Below are 21,559 nucleotides of genomic sequence, written 5' to 3' on the forward strand. Positions count from 1 at the left end.
AGTCAGGGTAACTCTGGCTAGCACATGGAGGGCTGTGCGGTCCTCCAAAGAAATGCATCACCACACCAGCACTGACCCACTGCCAAACCAGTCATTCTAGAGGATGTTGCAGGGAGCAGAACATTTCCCGTGGTGTCTCTAGACTCTGTCATGTCTGTTACGTGCTCAATGTGATCCTGCTTTCATCCGTGAAGCACACACCACACCAATGTCTAACCTGCCAATCTTGGTGTTCTCTGGCAAATGCCATTTGCCCTGCACAGTGTTGGGCTGTAAGTACGACACCTACTTGTGGAAGTCGGCCCTCATTCCACCCTCATGGAGTCTGTTTCTGGCAGTTTGGACAGACACATAGACGTTAGTGGCCTGCTGGAAGCCGTTTTGGAACTGCTCATCCTGTTTCTCCTTGCACAAAGAAGGTAGCGGTCCTGCTACTGGCTTGTTGCCCTTCTACAGGCCTCTCCACGTCTCCTGGTATACTGGCCTGTCTCCTGGTATCTACTCAATGCTCTGGCCACTGCGCTGATAGACACAGCTACCCTTCATGCCACTGCTCGCATTGATGTGCCAACCTGGATGAGATGCACTACCTGAGCAACTTTTGTGGGTTGCTACTGTACCTCAAGGATAAGAGCAATGACAGAATGCAAAAGTGACCAAAACAAGAGACAAAAAAGGATCAGAACAGAAAGATTGTCTGTGGTCCCCACTTACAGAACAATTTATTCATAGGGGTTGTTTTGCTAATTGCCTATCATTTCTACCTGCTATCTGTTCCATTTACACAACAGCAGAAGAAATTGATTCACAATCAGTGGACAGGACGCAATAACTGAACAGGTTGATTTCAAAGAAGTGTGATTGACTTTGAGTTAAGCAACACAATGTATTTTTTGAGCAGTGTGTTAGGTGATTCTGCAGTGGAAATGCAGTAAAAACGCATGTCCATTTTTGTACCTGCAAATTTTCCACACATGATGCAAGTCTATGGGGAAAATCTGCATAAAAAACTCAGCACACCCGAATGAGAAATGTACATAGATTTAAAACATGGACCGCAGGTCAGTCTACACCGAGTAAGAAAAAAACACTGGGTATGAGATTTGTATAAATGCCATCCACTTTACTGAAACTGTAATGTGCTGCATTTTTGATACAGCGAAAATACGCAATGGCAAAAACTCACCAAGAGCTTATCGTAGCTTAAGAATCTTTTCCAAGCAATTTGCTTGAGAAATTTGCTGAAAATGAAATATCTTTTAATCAAAACTGTATAACCTACTTACATTGCTGGAATCATTGTTTCTGTCCCTGTATCATGATGCTTTCAAATGGGATAGCAAAAACCCGGTGACAGATTCCTGTAGTGTGCTCACTACTGAGATTTTCGAGCTTGCTCGGGTTATCTCCGAGTATTTTGGGCTTGCTCGGAGATTTAGTTTGTGTTGCCACAGCTGCATGATTTGCGGCTGCTAGACAGCCAGAACACATGTGGGGATTCCCTATCAGGCAATTCCCACATGTATTCAGGCTGTCTAGCAGCTGCGGCGAAACAAACGAAATCTCCGAGCACGCCAAAATACTCAGAGATCACCCGAGCATGCTCGGAAATCTCAAGTAACAAGCATACTTGGTCATCACTAGTCATATCTAAAAACTAAATAATGTCTAAAATAAAATAGAAAAATTCAAATAAAATAAATTCCAAACAGAAGAATTTAAGTTTGAAAGGCTATATTATTCAATATGAAGAGGAAAAACAAACTTGATGTTCCAGCTCCTTGTGGTAAAATTACAAAATTTATACCATGATATTAAAAATGTAACATGCTCCTGGACCACGGAAGGAAAAGCAAGAAAAAGGATATGCACACACAAGGGATCAACCTGAATATTATACTTTATTTAAATGACTTATACAAGCAAGGCAAAGAAGGTAACACATTTAAAAACATTTAAAAACCAAAAAAAGGCTAGATAGCCCAACCATAATCACCCCAAACAGACCCAACAGTGCAATGATGGCAGTGCTAATACATGATATAAATAGGTTAAGTACAAATCTCCAAATATAGAAACTCTCATATAAATCAAAAAACTACAATACAATAAGCTGCCAGCTGACCCATCAAAAAAGGCTTTTTATGTAGGACATAGGAGATATAGTGGTGGGTATCCTGTCCCCACAGAGTAAAACACCTATACGTCCTGCCAACCCTATATTATGTACAATTAACGTGCACTCCCAACAAAGCACCCCCTGGCATATAAGAAATGAAGAATCATACTGACCCCAAATGTCACATAGATATAACGCCCAACCTAGACAAAATTATCCCAAATAATAGCACAAGGGCTGTTTGAACGGCCGGCATACCAATTCCATAGTGGTGGTCAGATTTGCCAGAGCAATAGCACAATACCAAATGCAGTCCGTGAGGGAGTGAGAAGGCCCCACGCGTATCAACGCTGCTAGGGCGTCTTCCTCCTGGACCACACTATGGCACACATGAGGACAAAGAGCGACGCGTTTCGATCACTGTATTGATCTATACCAAAGCTTCATATTGTTAAGTCTCATCAGGAAGGAGTTCCGTGCACCTTCCAAGTATCGGTGAGCTGGCTTTTTCTTTTTCTTTATTAATCAATGTACACAATTGCATATGAAGAAATATGTTGGACATAAATTGTAAACCATGACTGACAAAAAAGAACATAAAAGCTTTTCTTATATTCTGAGTTAAAAAAATAAACTCAAACATTTCGATGATCCGCATTAGTTACTAAAAGCTCTGTTGCAGAACAAGGCAGGAGAGTTGAGCTCTGCTAAAAACAGCTACAAATGATACAGAAGTACACAGATAGCTATACTAATGTAAATAGTAATAGCTGAAATAGAAATAGCTGAGTACGGTACAGAATCGTAAGGGAATTCTACACTCAGATAAGGCAGAGCTTGCATCAGTACACAGAAGAGGGAGGGGTCTGAAGCACTGAGAAGCAGGGTGCTGCTCTAAAGTCTAATTTTATTAGTGTAAGAACTGGACAGCCTATTTAGCTATGTAAAGCTAGATGCACAGAAGGGTGGATAGATGGAAAAATAGACAAAAGGGAATACCTACAGTAACCACCGGTTGACTAAGCCACTGTACGACCAACTCTACCATCGCCTACTGTATCCTTACCCATCCCTTGTAGATTGTGAGCCCTCGCGGGCAGGGTCCTCTCTCCTCCTGTACCATTGTGACTTGTATTGTTAAAGATTACTGTACTTGTTTTTATTATGTATACCCCTCCTCACATGTAAAGCGCCATGGAATAAATGGTGCCATAATAATAAATAATAATAAGAAGGAAGAAGCGTTATGTTGGGCTTAGTTTAGATATGCAAATTGCAATTTAGGGAAAATCCTTTAACCAACATTTACTGTTCTAAATTGCTTTCTCCTCAATGACATGTGACTGTATTTTGAGTATAACTGTTGCATTATTTTAATCAGATCATTTTTATTACCCATTTGCAACATTTTCATAAACATACAGAAAAAGGCAAACACCCCCCATCCCTTTCTCCCTTCACAGTAAAGGAGTCCAGAATGTTCTTGATGAATATTTATAGTCCAGCTTCACTGAACATTAGCAATCAGGGGTCAGTAATTTTTAGTCGTGACCCACAACCCTTGACAAATTCTATTACACAGAAGTCATAGGATATACCAGATTTTAAGGCAACATATATACCTTGAAAGTAATAGGGCAAATACATTATATGACTAAAGAACGACATTATTCCAGTTCAAACATCCTTTCACATATATTTGATCGCATACCAGGAGAATTTATTCTGGAACCTGATATCTTTTCAAATTTATGTAATTTATTTTAGAAATATCCTTTTCTAATCTGAATATTTTATTTAGCCTTTTTCTTGCCTCTGTGACTGGTAGTGTCTGTATCCAGTGGGATGCAATATGCTTTCTGGAGTGAAATAGCGTATCTCCCTGAATTGGGTTGTACTGCATTTCATCTTCTAACAGACTCCAGATGCAAGGTTTAGTTTCTGCTTGTCAATTAATAATATATATCCTATTTATAATGACAATTCTTTTCCAAAAATGCCTGGAAATGGGCACTTTTATACCATGTGCAATTTTATACAAAATTTTTGGTAGTTAACATCACAACGAATCACTACATGAAGAAGAAATCTCAAGAAATCTCAGCATGTTATATTTCCCATGTAAAGTTATGATTTTCTCTGCACTTCACATACAGGTAATTTTGGCGGTGAAGGGGTGATCCTGGAATTAGATTTTTTTTGGCTATGAGACTAAGTACGTACCAGCAGGTAGTTTCTACTTACCTGCCTGTTAGGCCCTGCAAATATCTGTTACAGCTCAGGGGGCGATTCTCCAGATTCATTTGACCTCAAGTCAATAAAGTAGCTCATTCTCTTTCGATTTGCTCTGTCGAAAGTGTTTCAGTGCCGATGTCATGCTGATTAACAGCCAGCTCCCCGCAGTTAGGCAGTGAATCACTGTCAACAGAAAGGAAGAGAAGCTGCTCTGTCAGAGTAACGTCATCAGAAGCATCATCGGCAGGAGCGGTCCTTGATTACTCTTAGCTGGAACAGATAATTACCGGCTAGAACAGGCAGGTAGCTAGCAACTACCTGCTGGTAAGTCCTTGACCTCAAGGCCAAAAAACCCAAATTCCTGGATAACCCATTTAATTATAAGGGCCTACGTCCTTCTGCCATTTGTTTTTAGCTCATATTAAAAATTGTATTAGATACGAGTGATGTAAGGCACTTCATATAGATGATATTGAAACACCTGGATGCCTCCTTTGAGGTTTCAGAAGATGTGATTTGTGGGCAAAGCAGGTCAAACATTCTGTGCATAAAAAAGTTTTCACCGCTTGTGAATTCTCCAATGTCTTCAAAGATGAATTCTACAGTGTCTAAAAAGAATCAATTTATCAATAAACCATTTACCACATTAGTCACAAGATAAGCCCCCTGTGTAACTTTTCTTATGGTTAAAAATTTTTCATTTTGAATATGAAAATGACATTGCTCCTGTGTGAATTCTCTGATGTTTAACAAGACTAGATTTACCATGATATTGTTTCCCACATTCTGCACATGAATATTGCTTTGTTCCTGTGTGAATTCTCTGATGTGTAACAAGGCCCCATTTCTGAATAAAACATTTCCCACATTCTGAACAAAAAAACGGCTTCTCCCCTGTGTGAATTCTCTGATGTGTAATAAGATTCCATTTCTTCTTAAAACATTTCCCACATTCTGAACATGAAAATGGCTTCACCTCTGTGTGAGTTTTCTGATGAGTAAGAAGACACGATTTCTGCTTAAAACATTTTCCACATTCTGAACACAAATATGGCTTCTCTCCTGTATGAACTCTCTGATGCGAAACAAGACACGATTTCTGATTGAAATTTTTGCCACATTCTGAACATGAAAACGGCTTTGCACCTGTGTGAATTCTTTGATGTATAAAGAGATTTGATTTCTGTCTAAAATATTTCCCACATTCTGAACATGAAAATGGCTTTATCCCTTTGTGACTTTTCTCATGTTTAGTAAGATTTTCTTTTCGGTTAAAACACTTCCCACATTCAGAACATGAAAATGGCTTAACTCCTGTGTGAATTATTTGATGTTTTACAAGAAATGATTTAGCCGTAAAAAGTGTTCCACATTCTGAGCAAGAAAAGGGCTTTGACCCTGTGTGAATCTGTTGATGTTTAACAAGATATGATTTCTCCCTAAAACATTTCCCACATTCTGAACATGTAAATGGTTTTTCACCGGAGTGGATTCTGTGATGTGAAAAAAGATTTGATTTTTCTCTAAAACATTTCCCACATTCTTTACATGAAAATGGCTTCTCCCCTGTATGAATTCTCTGATGCTTAAGAAGTATTGATTTCTGATTAAAACATTTTCCACATTCTAAACACAAAAATGGATTTACTCCAGTGTGAATATTTTGATGTTTAAGAAGTGATGATTTAGCGGTAAAAAGTGCCCCACAATCTGAACATGAAAACGGCTTCTCCCCTGTGTGAATTCTTTGATGTCTAACAAGATCTGATTTCTCTCTAAAACATTTTCCACATTCTGAACATGAAAATGGCTTTGTTCCTGTGTGAATTCTTTGATGTCGAACAAGATCTGATTTCTCTCTAAAACATTTTTCACATTCTGAACATGAAAACGGCTTTACTTCTGTGTGAGTGCGCTGATGTCTGACAAGAAAGGATTTCTCTTTAAAACATTTTCCACATTCTGCACAAGAAAATGTCTTCTTCCCTGTGTGACCTCTTTGATTTAGAACATTTCTTCTGTGACATTTATTTTTCTTAACATTCCGTGATGAATCAAAAGATAGGACCTGTTCAAAATGATCAGATGATAGATCTTTGCTGTGATGGGCTATATTTGGAATTATGTCATGCTGTTCACATGTAACTTGAGGGATACCACAATCATCTGCTTTACAATCTAAAGATATCCAATGTACTTCTGAGCTCCTGGGACAGTCATCTGCAAAGAATATAATGGATTTTTATTATTTTTCCTTTACCAAAATTTATACTGATATTTTATAAAATTTATATCTAAAAATGTCTATGCAAAATACAATGTGTGCAGCAGTTTTCTTTTTTGTTTTTTAACAGTAGACCCTTAAAATGCGACGATAATAGTATGGCTTCTGCTATTCTATTGCAGTTTTTATTTTGTTAATGAAGCCAACAGGTTCATCTTTCAGTTGTTCATTACTCGGTGTGGAATCATAAAGAAAGTGAACAATATTCGGATTGGATAAAAGAATAAGTCTTTTATGAAATGTCCTTCCTTTATAATCTACTCTTGGCTATTCGTAGAAAAATTCATTTACAACGTTCTGTTTGAGCTGTAGATTTCCTTTTCTGAAGCAAATATTTAATAAACTGTGAAGGGCTGCACTACGTATTGTACTCTGTTGACTGAGGGTAACCAGTGCAATGACTGGCACAAGGTGGAGGCATAGGTGTTTCAGCTGGATGGAAATAGGACCCTGGCTGTGGCATTCAGGATGGATAATAGAGGAGAACATATGGCAAGAGGGAGGTCGATTAGTAGAGAGTTGCTCTTTTCAAGACAAGAATGAATGGGGTGACAGGAATAGTTTTTGCAGTTTCAAAGGTGAAAAAGGTTGGATACTGGAGATGTTTATAAGATGCAGGTGTGCCATGAGCAAATGTGCGATTAGATACAGGAAGTAAAGGAAAGTTGCACTGCTGTGAAGTTATGGTTGAACTACCCAAGGCAATTAAAATATCTGGTACAGGTAGGTTAGTAAAGGGAGGAAATACTAAAAGTTCAGTTTTGGAGGGAGTCAGTATTGAGGGAGGGCATGATGTTAGAGACAGAGGACAATCCCTAGTATTTTGTATTAAGGTGGGGTGATAACAGAAGATATGTATAAATGGGGATCATCAGTATATAGTATATATATATATATATATATATATATATATATATATATAGTGCTGTAAACCAAATCTACTGGTAGTTTGTCCAATAAGGGTAGCGTTTACAGAGAAGAGAAGGGGAGCCAAGACTGGACCCTGAGAAACCCCAACAGTAAGGGAAAGAAGAGATGAAGAAGAGCTGACAAATTATATAGAGAAGGAGGGGTCAGAAAGGTAGGAGAACCAAGAGAGTGTAGCATAGTGAGGAGGAGCTGGTGATCAACAGAAGAATCTACAGGGAGTAGTGACCATTTAGATTGAAATTACTGCCAAACTGAAAGCAACGATTTATAATCTTATTACATAAGGCCTTTTGCATTTATCGATACACTCGGGTCCCTGACCGCAGTAACAGTCATTTTCTTGCTAGCACTGTCCGTGGCTGCTGCACTAGTATCAGATGCTGATGAAGATGAAATCCAATTGATGTTCAAGGAAGGATAAGCTGTAAACCTTCTTATACAAACTTCTGCAGTCTGGTGAGATTGTCCTCTTCAATATAAAGAAGAAACCCCACTGCGTCCCACCCAAAAAAAATTTGTCTTATCATTTTGTTTCATTTTTTTTTTTTAGAGGAATTTGTCATCCAACTTTAGAGGTTGGATGGATATAAATATTATCAGATTTTAATTAATTGTTGGTTATCAGTTTGAAAAAATAACGGCTGAGCAGTTGGGTTATTTATTGCTGCTATTTATTATGACAAGGAGAGGTGAGAGAATCTTTTGAAGTTCAAATTTGACAAATTTTCCCCCAAAATTTGATTCCCTGGAAATAAATTTGCTTGAATCTCAATCCTGGAAAGCTTGCAATTACAAACCCACTAATCATAAGAGCATTTACTTTACAAGTGACAGAGCAAGGACCTTGCACCATAAGAGTTTACTCTCTACAGAAGTTTGTATGTTCTCTCCATGTTTGCGTGGGTTTCCTCGGATACTCCAGTTTCCTCCCACACCCAAAAACATACTGATAGGGAATTTAGATTGTGAGCCCCAATGGGGGCAGAGCTGAGCTATATACAGTAAGTGTGTAAAATAAACAAGTAGTAAAGTAGTATTATATATATACATTCACACACATAAGCGCTTCTCCCAAAATTACAATATCATCAAAAAGCTAAATTTATTTCAGTTCTTCAATGCAAAAGGTGAAACTCATATTATATAGAGTCAATACAAACAGAATGATCTATTTAAAGTGTTTATTTCTGTTAATGTTGAGGATTATGAAAACCCAAAAGTCATTATCTCAGTAAATTAGAATAATTAACAAAAAAACACTGCAAAGGCTTCCTAAGTGTTTAAAAAGGCCCCTTAGTCTGTTTCAGTAGACTCCACAATCATGGAAAGACTGCTGACTTGACAGATGTCCAGAAGACAGTCATTGACACACTCCACAAGGAGGGTAAGCCACAAAAGGTCATTGCTAAAGAAGCTGGCTGTTCACAGAGTGCTGTATCCAAGCATATTAATGGAAAGTTGAGTGGAAGGAACAAGTGTGGTAGAAAAAAGTGTATAAGCAACTGGGATAACCGCAGCCTTGAAAGGACTGTCATGAAAAGGATATTCAAAAATTTGGGGAAGATTCACAAGGAGTGGACTGCTGCTGGAGACATTGCTTCAAGAGCCACCACACACAGACATATCCAGGACATGGGCTATAGTGTCGCATTCCTTGTGTGAAGTCACTCATTACCAATAGACAATGCCAGAAGGGTCTAACCTGGGCCAAGGAGGAAAAGAACTAGACTGTTGCTCAGTGGTCCAAGGTGTTTTCAGATGAAAGTAAATTTTGCATTTAATTTGGAAATCAAGGTCCCAGAGTCTGGAGGAAGAGTGGAGAGGCACACAATCCAAGCTGCTTGAGGTCTAGTGTGAAGTTTCCACAATCAGTGATGGTTTGGGGAGCCATGTCATCTGCTGGTGTAGGTTCACTGTATTTTACCAAGACCAAAGTCAGCGCAGCCGTCTACCCAGAAATTTTAGAGCACTTCATGCTTCCCTCTGCCGACAAGCTTTTTGGAGATGGAAATTTTATTCTCCAGCAGGACTTGGCACCTGTCCACACTGTCAAAGGTACCACTACCTGGTTTAAAAATAACAGTATCACTGTGCTTGATTGGCCAGCAAACTTGCCTGACCTTAACCCCATAGAGAATCTATGGGATATTGTCAAGATGAAGATGAGAGATAACAGACCAAATAAAGCAGACTAGCTGAAGGCTGCTATCAAAGCAACCTGGGCTTCCGTAACCCCTCAGCAGTGCCACAGGCTGATTGCATCCATGCCATGCCGCATTGATGCAGTAACTGATGCAAAAGGAGCCCTGACCAAGTATTGAGTGCATTTACTGAACATACATTAAAGTAGGCCAACATTTCGGATGCTAAAATTATTTTTCAAGCTGGTGTTATAAAGTATTCTAATTTACTGAGATAATGACTTTTGAGTTTTCATTGACTGAAAGCCATAATCATCAACATTAACAAAAATAAACACTTGAAAGAGATCTCTCTGTCTGTAATGACTTTATATAATATATTAGTTTCACTTTTTGTATTTAAGAACTGAAATAAATTAACTTTTTGATGATATTCTAATTTTGTGAGAAACATCTGTATATATATATATATATATATATATATATATATATATATATATATATATATATATATGTATATATATATATATATATCTATATATATATATATATATATATATATATATATATATTATATACATATATATATATATATATATATATATATATATATATATATATATATATATGTTCATGGAATGAATCTGTGACTTCTCTATAATTTGGTGGTTACTACTCACCTGGGTAGTCATATGTAGGAATCTCATCTTTACACGACTCATCACCCCACACGTATGTCTCGGTAGTATTAATATGGGTCAAATCTTCACCCTGAATCAAATATTGCAAAAGTCACAGACAGATGGAGAAGTCGTATCTACAATCACCTCTAATCCTGCCATCTCCTCCATTTTCATTACGCAAGTATAAAACATATGATACAGTTGGATAAAACAGGACAGAGCAAAAATCCTTCACAGACATCTACACATCACAGAGGAGATTTCATGACACCTTCTCTCCATCTACCTGATGATCCTGTGGTTCTTCTTGCTTACAATCCTGTTGAATAAGAGGATGGGGGCATCTCTCTGGTGTTGTCCTCTTACTGGATAGAACTGGAGAAAACACATACAGGGACTGAATTAATTATTTACACATATGCACATATGTATTTAGTTCTGTCTATTACCTGGTGATGTGAGGGGCTGGGGAACCTCAATCATGACGTCCTTGTACAGATCTTTGTGTACTTCTAAATACTCCCACTCCTCCATGGAGAAATAGACGGTGACATCCTGACACCTTATAGGCACCTGACACATACAATGATACCATCATCCCCCCAATACCTTCATAGCATTACTGTATAATGTCCCAGCATTCCCAGCAGTGTCACCTCTCCAGTCAGCAGCTCAGTCATCTTGTAGGCAAGTTCTAGGATCTTCTGGTCATTGATATCCTCATGTTTCAGGGTGTGAGGTGGAGACCCCATGATTGGGCTCAGGGGTCTTCCCCATCCCTCAGACACAGGGTCCTGACAGCGCTCACTAGAGGTCTTCTTCACTAATGTGTAATCCTGGTTATGGAGAGATACATTAATAAATCTCACTACAGACATTTCCAGAGTCCTCACCTCTCCAGTTCTGTCCATCTGTTATTCCCATAGATAAGAATGATGTAATGTGACGTCATCAGAATCTCTCACCTTTCCAGTAAGTTGGAAGAGAATCTCTAAGGTGAGGTGTAATATCCTCTCTGCCATCTTGTCACTGTTCTTTTCCATAGCTGACTGGTTAATTAGAAAAATTTTCTTTGATAGAAGATTTCCACTGAGCAGATCCGAAATTGTAGAGACCTGAATGGGAAGAAGATGTAACATCATAAAGATCCCATGTGATAATACAGCTATTGGAGATATTGGAGTACACAGTAGGGATCAGGGTTATGGCTTTATGCTTTTTAGCACAGATATAAAAGTATGGAGTATATAACATACCTGTAACATATTCATAAAGAAATATAATAAAAGATTATCCGGAACTCACATACTGATGAAGTACCTCTAGCATAGCTCCCAACCGTCCAGGATACAGCGGGACAGTCCCGATTATGAGACTCTCCCCCGGCCGGTATCTACTTGTCCCGCACTGCAGTGAGAAATAGCCACCACTACATCCCCTCTGTTTCCTTTTCCTACCTATGAACCTCACATGTGAGCAGTCATCCTGCAGAGCGCGCGCTGCATCCAAAGCTTGTGTCCTTGGTGAGTGAGGTAATTAAAATCAGCAGCCAGAGTGCTGTGTGACTGCACCAGAGGAGACAAGTGGTGATAAACCTTCGTCTGCTCCTCAAGGTCCCTGTGTTCCTGCAGTAGACACAGCCATGAAGAAGCAGATACAGGGACTCAGCAAGGTGGACGAAACACGACAAATCATATAGGTCGTGCCCGGCCAACCGCGACCAATCAGCAAAAGGCAGTCCGGCGATGAATTGGTGCGGGATTTCAACCACGCTTACATTAGAATCGGGCCACCATCTAGTTTAACTATAACCAGTAATGTTATTTGTATCAAGGAAATCATCCAGCCCTTTTTTTCGAAGCTGTTAAAGTGTCTGCATTACTACCTCTTGCGGTCGGGCATTCCAAAGTCTGACTGCTCTAACTGTGAAGAACTCTTTCCTATTTAGCTGCAGGATTCTCCTTTCTTCCACCAGTAACGAGTGTCCCCTAGTCCTCAGTATGGTCTTTGGAAGGAATAAGTCATGCGCCAGTGTTTTGTACTGGCCACACATATATTTTTGCATGTAAATGAGACCTCCTCTGAGGCGTCTTAAAATGTTTAGATTGCTCAGATGTAGATGTACTTCTTTTTTGTGTTAAACTAGTTATATCAGGTTATGAATTAAGATTTTTGCCTTGTTGAATGATCCCTGTAATATCTTATCAGATGGCAGAGTGAACCTCAACATTAGAATTATTAAAAGGCTTGTGTGTTTTTTTGGTGGCTTAGACACTTTGTGCTGTCTGGCCTCAGCTTTAGTAGTATCCAAATTTGTGAGGTGAACTTAAAAGTGCAATCGACCATGCTTTTGCGCATGCCTCTGAAAGGTGGACACTACTAAGGGTGCAGACAGATGGACGTATTTCTTGTGCGAGGATTGCATTGCAGTGTATGGACTGGCCAGGCACCTCTCCTGATCTGAGCGTGACAGTGTGATGTATTTTTATGCAGCTGTCAGGTCAGGAGTGTCGACGGATCCCCCATGAGAAGTATAGCCATCTTTCTGCACCCCAAAAATGGAGGTCAGACAAAACACAAAGTGACTCCATCTGCCTCGTTAAGGTCAACAGCCTATCATGGATTGCGCTATTATCCAATTTTTCAGGTCTGATGGAGCAACTGACGTATGACAAAAACACAATATGGACATAGCCTTAACTTTGACAGTGCACTCTCTAAGGCCAAAATCGCACAAATAATAATAATGTGCTGTTGGTTAAATGGGGCAATTAAAGTGGTTATCCAGGACTTTTGTATTTTTTTTTATTAGGGGCTAAGAATTTACTGGCAGGTAGTTGCTAACTATTACGGGCGTGGCCTAAAAAGTGCCATGGCGTGCTCTGCGTGACGCAAACTTTATATCCCTTTACCTTCCTTAACTGTTGGGAGATATGCAGATGTCATATAGTGAAGTTACAGAAAGATGTGAACCTTCTGCCGGTTCCCACTGTGAATGAACAAAGAATTAATCCACAGGTGTCAACTAGGGATGAGCAGGACTCATAGATGGGTGATCAAAAGCTGGTTGGTGACACTGGAAGGAAAGAGATTCGCAGCCTCCAGTTCAGCCACCAGGTACCACTGGTCTCGATTCTGGACCGGAGTCCCGTGAATCCACCCGTTAATCTCTAGTCCTAACCTTCCCAGATACAGCGGACAGACTCGGATTTGTGTTTACGCTCTGCAGTCTCGGGCATCTGTTGAATTTCCCTCACTGTCACTGCCTCTCTGACAGCTCCTCCTGCCAAGGTATAAAGAAATGGTACATGGGTGTGGATTGTGGGGCCAAGGGTAAGCACGCATACCGCAGACTTTGCCCCTCTTTCTGTTCTTCAAAAGTTGGGAGGTCTGCCTCTAGATCGGTCAATGTGGCGACATCACATTTAATCTGAATTATCCAGACATATTATTTCAGTAGCTCAGGAGAAAAAAGAGAAAAACAATCACCCGCACCACCGCAGAACATAAGACCTTATTGGTCACAGCTGGTCCTCAGATGTCGGGTGCAAAAAGCCTCAGAGACTTCCAATGTAGCATACGAGTAAAAGAGAAAACGAGGCTGCACTCACCAATCTTCTTATGCAGGAAATTTATTAGGAGAATCTTCACGGCATCGGGGGTGAGTACATGCAGGGGAATGTGCAAGCGGAACGACGGCCGTTTCGCACCTGTCCGGCGCTTCAACGGGTTCAATGTGAAGACAGGACGTGACGCCTTAAGAAGTGCACGAAAAGGTGTTACTCCCCGCGGCTTCACTCCTCCCCCACATGGTACAAAATATAAAAACAATTAAAAACAAAGTTTACTATGAACACCCTAAAGCACTCGACCGAATAAAGGTACAGTGATTCATCAACAATATTCTGACTAACAATGTGTAAATACTGTATATCGCAGAAAACAAGAACAGAGATAGAAGAATGATATTTTCTTAGTTCTATTGCGTTACCCTTTGCCAAGGCTAACTAAAACCAAAAAGGGGGAAAGAGAAACATTATATCAAAAAGGGGAAAGAGAAACATTATATCAAAACCTGGGACCTAATGTTAATCTCCATTTAATAACTATGATCCAATATTATGTAGACTATATAAAACCGCAATGTCTGAACAGGTAACACGGAGGTACAACTTATATGTCTACAAAAAGATGGACATATCTACCTTGTCATTAAGACCTGCGGGGCCCATTGCCCCTGTTCTCATGATCCAAGTCGCTTCTCGTCGTAGTAGCATGTTGTGATGGTCCCCTCCGCGTCTAGGGAATTTAACCTGTTCTATCCCCGCAAAAGTCATCATATCAGGGTCACCATTGTGTACTTCTCGTATATGGCTAATTAGCCGTGGTACCCCCTTCCCTGTTTTAATGGACCTGTAGTGTTCACTGAAACGAATATAAAGGCATCTGATGGTTTTGCCAATATAAAATTTGCCGCATGGGCATAAAACAATGTAGACAACATGTTTGGTCTGACATGTAATAAGTTGTCCCACTTTATCTAAGATCGGACCACATTGTAGGGTCTTCCCCGTGATGTGATGTCTACAGTGAGTGCAGTGTCCACAACGATAATTACCTGTAGGGGTATTACATCCCAACCAGTGCCCGCGTTTATTGTCTGTGATCCGATTATGTACTAAAATGTCCCTAATTCTAGTACTTCTCCTATTGGAGATCAAAGGACCTTTTTCAACCATCTCAGATAGCTCCCTATCACTGTCCAACAGATGCCAGTTGTTTCTAATAGCGGATCTAATCTGTTGGTCCATGGGACCATATTGGAAACAAAATGTAAATCTCCTATCTTTGGGGCCTGGCTTGTTATTACCTTTATTCATTGGCCCCATCATTTTGTTACGAGTACCCTGCCACATCTGTTTGGGATACCCTCTGTATTGCAGTCTCTGTTCCAGTTCGCCTAATTGTCGGGCTAGCCCTTCTTGTGTATTATTAGCCCTCCTGGTTCTTACCATCTGTCCATACGGCAGCGCACGTTTTGTGTGGTTGGGGTGGTAGCTGTCAAAGTGCATAAGTGCATTGGTGGCTATGGTTTTCCGGTACAGTGAAGTGCGGATCTCTCCCTCTACTATATCTAAAGACACATCTAAAAAATCTAGATGTAATCCACCAAATACGGAGGTAAAAGCCATACCCATTGCATTGTCATTCAATTGGGTTACGAATTCCTCAAATTCTTGTTGAGACCCATCCCATACTACAAACATGTCATCGACATAGCGTAAATATAGCCTAATATGTTTCATGAAGCTATTCCTAGTCGAATAAAAGTAAACCTCTTCGAAATGACCCAAATATAAATTTGCGAATGTGCATGCTGCCGGAGTCCCCATCGCGGTGCCAACTATTCGGAGGTACCAGAGGTCCATGAACGTAAGGGCGTTGTGTGTAAGAATAAACTTAAGGCTGTCACAAATAAAATCAATTACTTTACTCTCTGTATTAGTAGTAGTCAGAATATGTCGAACGGATGCCACTCCCTGCTCTTGCGGTATACGAGTATATAAGTTTACCACGTCTATAGACGCTAATGTAAACGTAGGTTGCCATGTAAATTGCTGTATCTGCTGAAGGAACTCGCCGGTATCTTTAATGTATGCCGGAATGTGTACCAGCAGGGGGTGCAATAACCAGTCGACATATCTGGAGAGTGGTTCGGTAAGAGAACCCACCCCCGACACAATCAGTTGACCGGGTGGGTTAAGTACTGCCTTATGAATTTTCGGGACGTGGTACCAATGTGGCTTGATGGGGAACTCCGGCAGCAGCTTTTCCGCTTTATTTCGGGAGAGGACCTCATTTTCTACTGCATGCCTGAGTAGGGTTCTCAACTCACACTTATACCTGTTAGTGGGATCACTCGACAATCTTATGTAGGTGCTATCCTCCCCCAACTGTCTCAAAGCTTCCTTAATATAGTTCTCTCTAGGGATTAGGACAGTTTTTCCCCCCTTATCGGCAGGTCGAACTATTGTATCCTCCCACCCTGATATATCTCTCAGAGCCCTGAATTCCTCGGGTGTGAGGTTAGAGGGTGCTATAGGATAAATCAAAGCCTCAACGCCTCTGATGACCTGTGTCTCAAATAAATCAATAGCATTACCGGGAGATATAGGGGGCATGTATCGAGACGCTACCCCCCCTGTAAATGGTGTTATGGTTGTTAAATGGTCTACCGGAGCCTGTATTGCTTCATCCGTGAGGCTTAACAAAAGCGTGGTCGAGTGATCCCACTAACAGGTATAAGTGTGAGTTGAGAACCCTACTCAGGCATGCAGTAGAAAATGAGGTCCTCTCCCGAAATAAAGCGGAAAAGCTGCTGCCGGAGTTCCCCATCAAGCCACATTGGTACCACGTCCCGAAAATTCATAAGGCAGTACTTAACCCACCCGGTCGACCGATTGTGTCGGGGGTGGGTTCTCTTACCGAACCACTCTCCAGATATGTCGACTGGTTATTGCGCCCCCTGCTGGTACACATTCCGGCATACATTAAAGATACCGGCGAGTTCCTTCAGCAGATACAGCAATTTACATGGCAACCTACGTTTACATTAGCGTCTATAGACGTGGTAAACTTATATACTCGTATACCGCAAGAGCAGGGAGTGGCATCCGTTCGACATATTCTGACTACTACTAATACAGAGAGTAAAGTAATTGATTTTATTTGTGACAGCCTTAAGTTTATTCTTACACACAACGCCTTTACGTTCATGGACCTCTGGTACCTCCAAATAGTTGGCACCGCGATGGGGACTCCGGCAGCATGCACATTCGCAAATTTATATTTGGGTCATTTCGAAGAGGTTTACTTTTATTCGACTAGGAATAGCTTCATGAAACATATTAGGCTATATTTACGCTATGTCGATGACATGTTTGTAGTATGGGATGGGTCTCAACAAGAATTTGAGGAATTCGTAACCCAATTGAATGACAATGCAATGGGTATGGCTTTTACCTCCGTATTTGGTGGATTACATCTAGATTTTTTAGATGTGTCTTTAGATATAGTAGAGGGAGAGATCCGCACTTCACTGTACCGGAAAACCATAGCCACCAATGCACTTATGCACTTTGACAGCTACCACCCCAACCACACAAAACGTGCGCTGCCGTATGGACAGATGGTAAGAACCAGGAGGGCTAATAATACACAAGAAGGGCTAGCCCGACAATTAGGCGAACTGGAACAGAGACTGCAATACAGAGGGTATCCCAAACAGATGTGGCAGGGTACTCGTAACAAAATGATGGGGCCAATGAATAAAGGTAATAACAAGCCAGGCCCCAAAGATAGGAGATTTACATTTTGTTTCCAATATGGTCCCATGGACCAACAGATTAGATCCGCTATTAGAAACAACTGGCATCTGTTGGACAGTGATAGGGAGCTATCTGAGATGGTTGAAAAAGGTCCTTTGATCTCCAATAGGAGAAGTACTAGAATTAGGGACATTTTAGTACATAATCGGATCACAGACAATAAACGCGGGCACTGGTTGGGATGTAATACCCCTACAGGTAATTATCGTTGTGGACACTGCACTCACTGTAGACATCACATCACGGGGAAGACCCTACAATGTGGTCCGATCTTAGATAAAGTGGGACAACTTATTACATGTCAGACCAAACATGTTGTCTACATTGTTTTATGCCCATGCGGCAAATTTTATATTGGCAAAACCATCAGATGCCTTTATATTCGTTTCAGTGAACACTACAGGTCCATTAAAACAGGGAAGGGGGTACCACGGCTAATTAGCCATATACGAGAAGTACACAATGGTGACCCTGATATGATGACTTTTGCAGGGATAAAACAGGTTAAATTCCCTAGACGCGGAGGGGACCATCACAACATGCTACTACGACGAGAAGCGACTTGGATCATGAGAACAGGGGCAATGGGCCCCGCAGGTCTTAATGACAAGGTAGATATGTCCATCTTTTTGTAGACATATAAGTTGTACCTCCGTGTTACCTGTTCAGACATTGCGGTTTTATATAGTCTACATAATATTGGATCATAGTTATTAAATGGAGATTAACATTAGGTCCCAGGTTTTGATATAATGTTTCTCTTTCCCCTTTTTGATATAATGTTTCTCTTTCCCCCTTTTTGGTTTTAGTTAGCCTTGGCAAAGGGTAACGCAATAGAACTAAGAAAATATCATTCTTCTATCTCTGTTCTTGTTTTCTGCGATATACAGTATTTACACATTGTTAGTCAGAATATTGTTGATGAATCACTGTACCTTTATTCGGTCGAGTGCTTTAGGGTGTTCATAGTAAACTTTGTTTTTAATTGTTTTTATATTTTGTACCATTTGGGGGAGGAGTGAAGCCGCGGGGAGTAACACCTTTTCGTGCACTTCTTAAGGCGTCACGTCCTGTCTTCACATTGAACCCGTTGAAGCGCCGGACAGATGCGAAACGGCCGTCGTTCCGCTTGCACATTCCCCTGCATGTACTCACCCCCGATGCCGTGAAGATTCTCCTAATAAATTTCCTGCATAAGAAGATTGGTGAGTGCAGCCTCGTTTTCTCTTTTACTCGTATATTATTTCAGTAGGCCCAGGGACATGAAGGTTCATGTGAGAATGACTGTTGACCCTTATTGTCATTGAATTATTATTCACTGGCTGCATTTGTTGAATGGCTGCTGATTTGCTCTTTCATCTGTCCTAGTATTGCAGTCCTAGTATTGTTCTACTATCTTTGGGAAACAAAGGCACAATGTTTGAATGTTTATTAATATGTTGATGACCCATTGGTGCTCTGCAATATGGAGGACAATCTATGCATGTTGTTTGAACTCTCCATCAGTGAGGGATGGCCTCCTTCCACCTTCCCCCAAGCCTGTGGTGGAATGACTGAATGAGAAGTTGTGGCCTGTATTCAGAGAGTCTACATTACAGTAGCCATGGCATCATGACTCCAACTGAAGAAATACATAGCTACCTAATTGAGCATCACTGAACCCTCAAAGACGTTTAGAGGATCCAGGTTGGGACAATAAAGTAACCTGGCCTCATACATCAATGGACTGTCAGCTTCCTAAGCTTGTTGTTACCTCCTCACTGTGGGGGGCCCGCCAAAAGCGGTGAGCCACTAGTGGGGGTACTCGGCCCTGGAAACAGCTCTAAGGCTACGTTCACATTAGCGGCGCCCGCCGCAGCGGCGGGCGCCGCAGCGGCGCCGCATGCATCATGCGCCCCTATATTTAACATGGGGGCGCATGGACATGCGGTGCACTTGCTTTTTGCGCCGCATGCGTCCCTGCGGCGCCCGCGTCGGGTCGCGGAGGACGCAGCAAGTTGCATTTTTGCTGCGTCCAAAATCAATGAAAAAAAGGACGCATGCGGCGCAAAAAGCTGCGTTGTGCATGTGTTCACATTTGCGCTGTGCGTTGCGGCGGCGACGCTGCGGCGCACACCGCAAATGTGAACGTAGCCTAATCCCAGCGAGTCAGCGGAAGGGTGAGAGACTGTTATTTGCACCATCTTGGGTATTAGGTGGGACTGTTCTGTATGCTATTGTCTGTTGGTGGTTCAATAAATAATTGCCAAACTGTTTTACCCTCACTCAGTGTTGTCTGAGTAGTGTTCTGTCCACGGGGAGAGAGACAGCCGGGCCAGCGGACGAAAGCACCCACTGACCCCCGTGTCTCCGCAATCAACATGAACTCAGTTTCAGTCTGACTGATCAGCTGATATCTGCTACCACAGTGGTCTGATGTATGCAGGCTCGGACTGGCCCACAGGGTAAAAGGGGAATCCCTCAGTGGGCCCCTGTGCACACCTGGGCCCCCAATCTCACTATATGGGCAGTGCTTGGCATAATTCACTTGAATCACTCTGTACAAAAAAAAGCAACATCTCATCATTCATTAACCAAGCTACCCAGTTTATTTTGAAATAGAAATAGAAGTAAATTTGTGATTGAGGGTATTATAATATTTGTATGCAGATGAAAAGTGGGCACCCCAAAGTCAATGTTACTGGTGGGCCCTTGGCACCTCAGTCCGACACTGGATGCATGCAATATATGGAGAGGATAACAGGCGCCCCCTCTATTGTTTAGTGGCCACTGCCAAATACTGCAGCTTATTTCTCATTTGCTTGAAAAAAAATGCAAAAAAGGATAGTTAATTAATATATTAAAGAGTCGCTATTAAAAACTACAACTTGTCCAACACCAGTCAAGCACCACATACAAATACATCAGAGAAGGAAGAGGCTGCTCATTACGGAAAGGGTTAATGTCCCCTGCGTCCAATAACAGGGACTCTCCAGCACTTACCTCCAGCTGCAGAGCAGCACGCCACATATATGTCTGCTCTGTGGGCACAGGACCTGTGATGAGGTCACAGTCATGTGATCGGGGAGGAGCATATATATATATATAACATCAGGAGCATGTTATACCCGCAGACCGGATTCCTGGAAAGGATGTTACTTGTTATTTCTCTGCTTTATATAAACCTGCCGGGGACAGAACTACATCTCCCATCATCCCCCGGGAGTGAGAGTAGAAGAGATGTGAGGAAAAGAGGAGGCAAAATAGGTGTCAGTCCTGTCAGGAAAGATGAGAGACGCCATTATTGTCTGACTGAACATTCGCCATTTACCTGACAGAAAAATCTCGCAAATATCCTCTGTGGGAGGAAAAAGAACATCCTCCATTTATCTGAGTCATATGGAGATGGAGAATTGTTCATCTTACCTCAGTCTGACAGAGAATCTTACATTTTCTCAGAGGAAATTGACAGAACTTTTCACTTTTTTTCTGAGGAAAACAAATCTCCTAATACAACGTAACCAGCTCAAAACTGGGCCACTTTCCCCCATTGCTGATCAGGCACATTTTCGGGCTTTGTCGTACATGCGTTTTCATGGCTCCAACATTGTTTTTAATTGTTTAGATATTTAAAATTTGTTACCTTTTGATTGCATTACATGTGGTTTACATTTTGTCATTTTTATATTCCTTTTTTTTTATTGGCGACATTGACAGAGAGGGAGACAGATACAGAGAGAGACAAAAAGAGACAGACAAAAAGATGCAGTGGCGGTGTCGCTGACCTACTCTGTGCTGCT

The 21,559-nt window shown here is 41.2% G+C and overlaps 1 protein-coding gene across 1 annotated transcript; it reads right to left on the reverse strand.

The window, feature by feature from the left end:
- Window positions 1-1,888: 1,888 nt before the first annotated feature.
- LOC143766251 (uncharacterized) lies at window positions 1,889-20,870 on the reverse strand. Its single transcript, XM_077253778.1, has 7 exons — window positions 20,763-20,870; window positions 11,358-11,507; window positions 11,049-11,228; window positions 10,842-10,965; window positions 10,679-10,767; window positions 10,390-10,480; window positions 1,889-6,574 (listed from the first exon to the last, which is right to left on the reverse strand). Exons 1-7 carry the CDS (start codon window positions 20,787-20,789, stop codon window positions 5,052-5,054), a joined length of 2,184 nt encoding a protein of 727 aa, XP_077109893.1. The 5' UTR covers window positions 20,790-20,870; the 3' UTR covers window positions 1,889-5,051.
- Between the last annotated feature and the right edge of the window lie 689 nt (window positions 20,871-21,559).

This window comes from Ranitomeya variabilis, chromosome 4, assembly GCF_051348905.1.
Source record: "Ranitomeya variabilis isolate aRanVar5 chromosome 4, aRanVar5.hap1, whole genome shotgun sequence".
Taxonomy (NCBI): Eukaryota; Metazoa; Chordata; class Amphibia; order Anura; family Dendrobatidae; genus Ranitomeya; species Ranitomeya variabilis.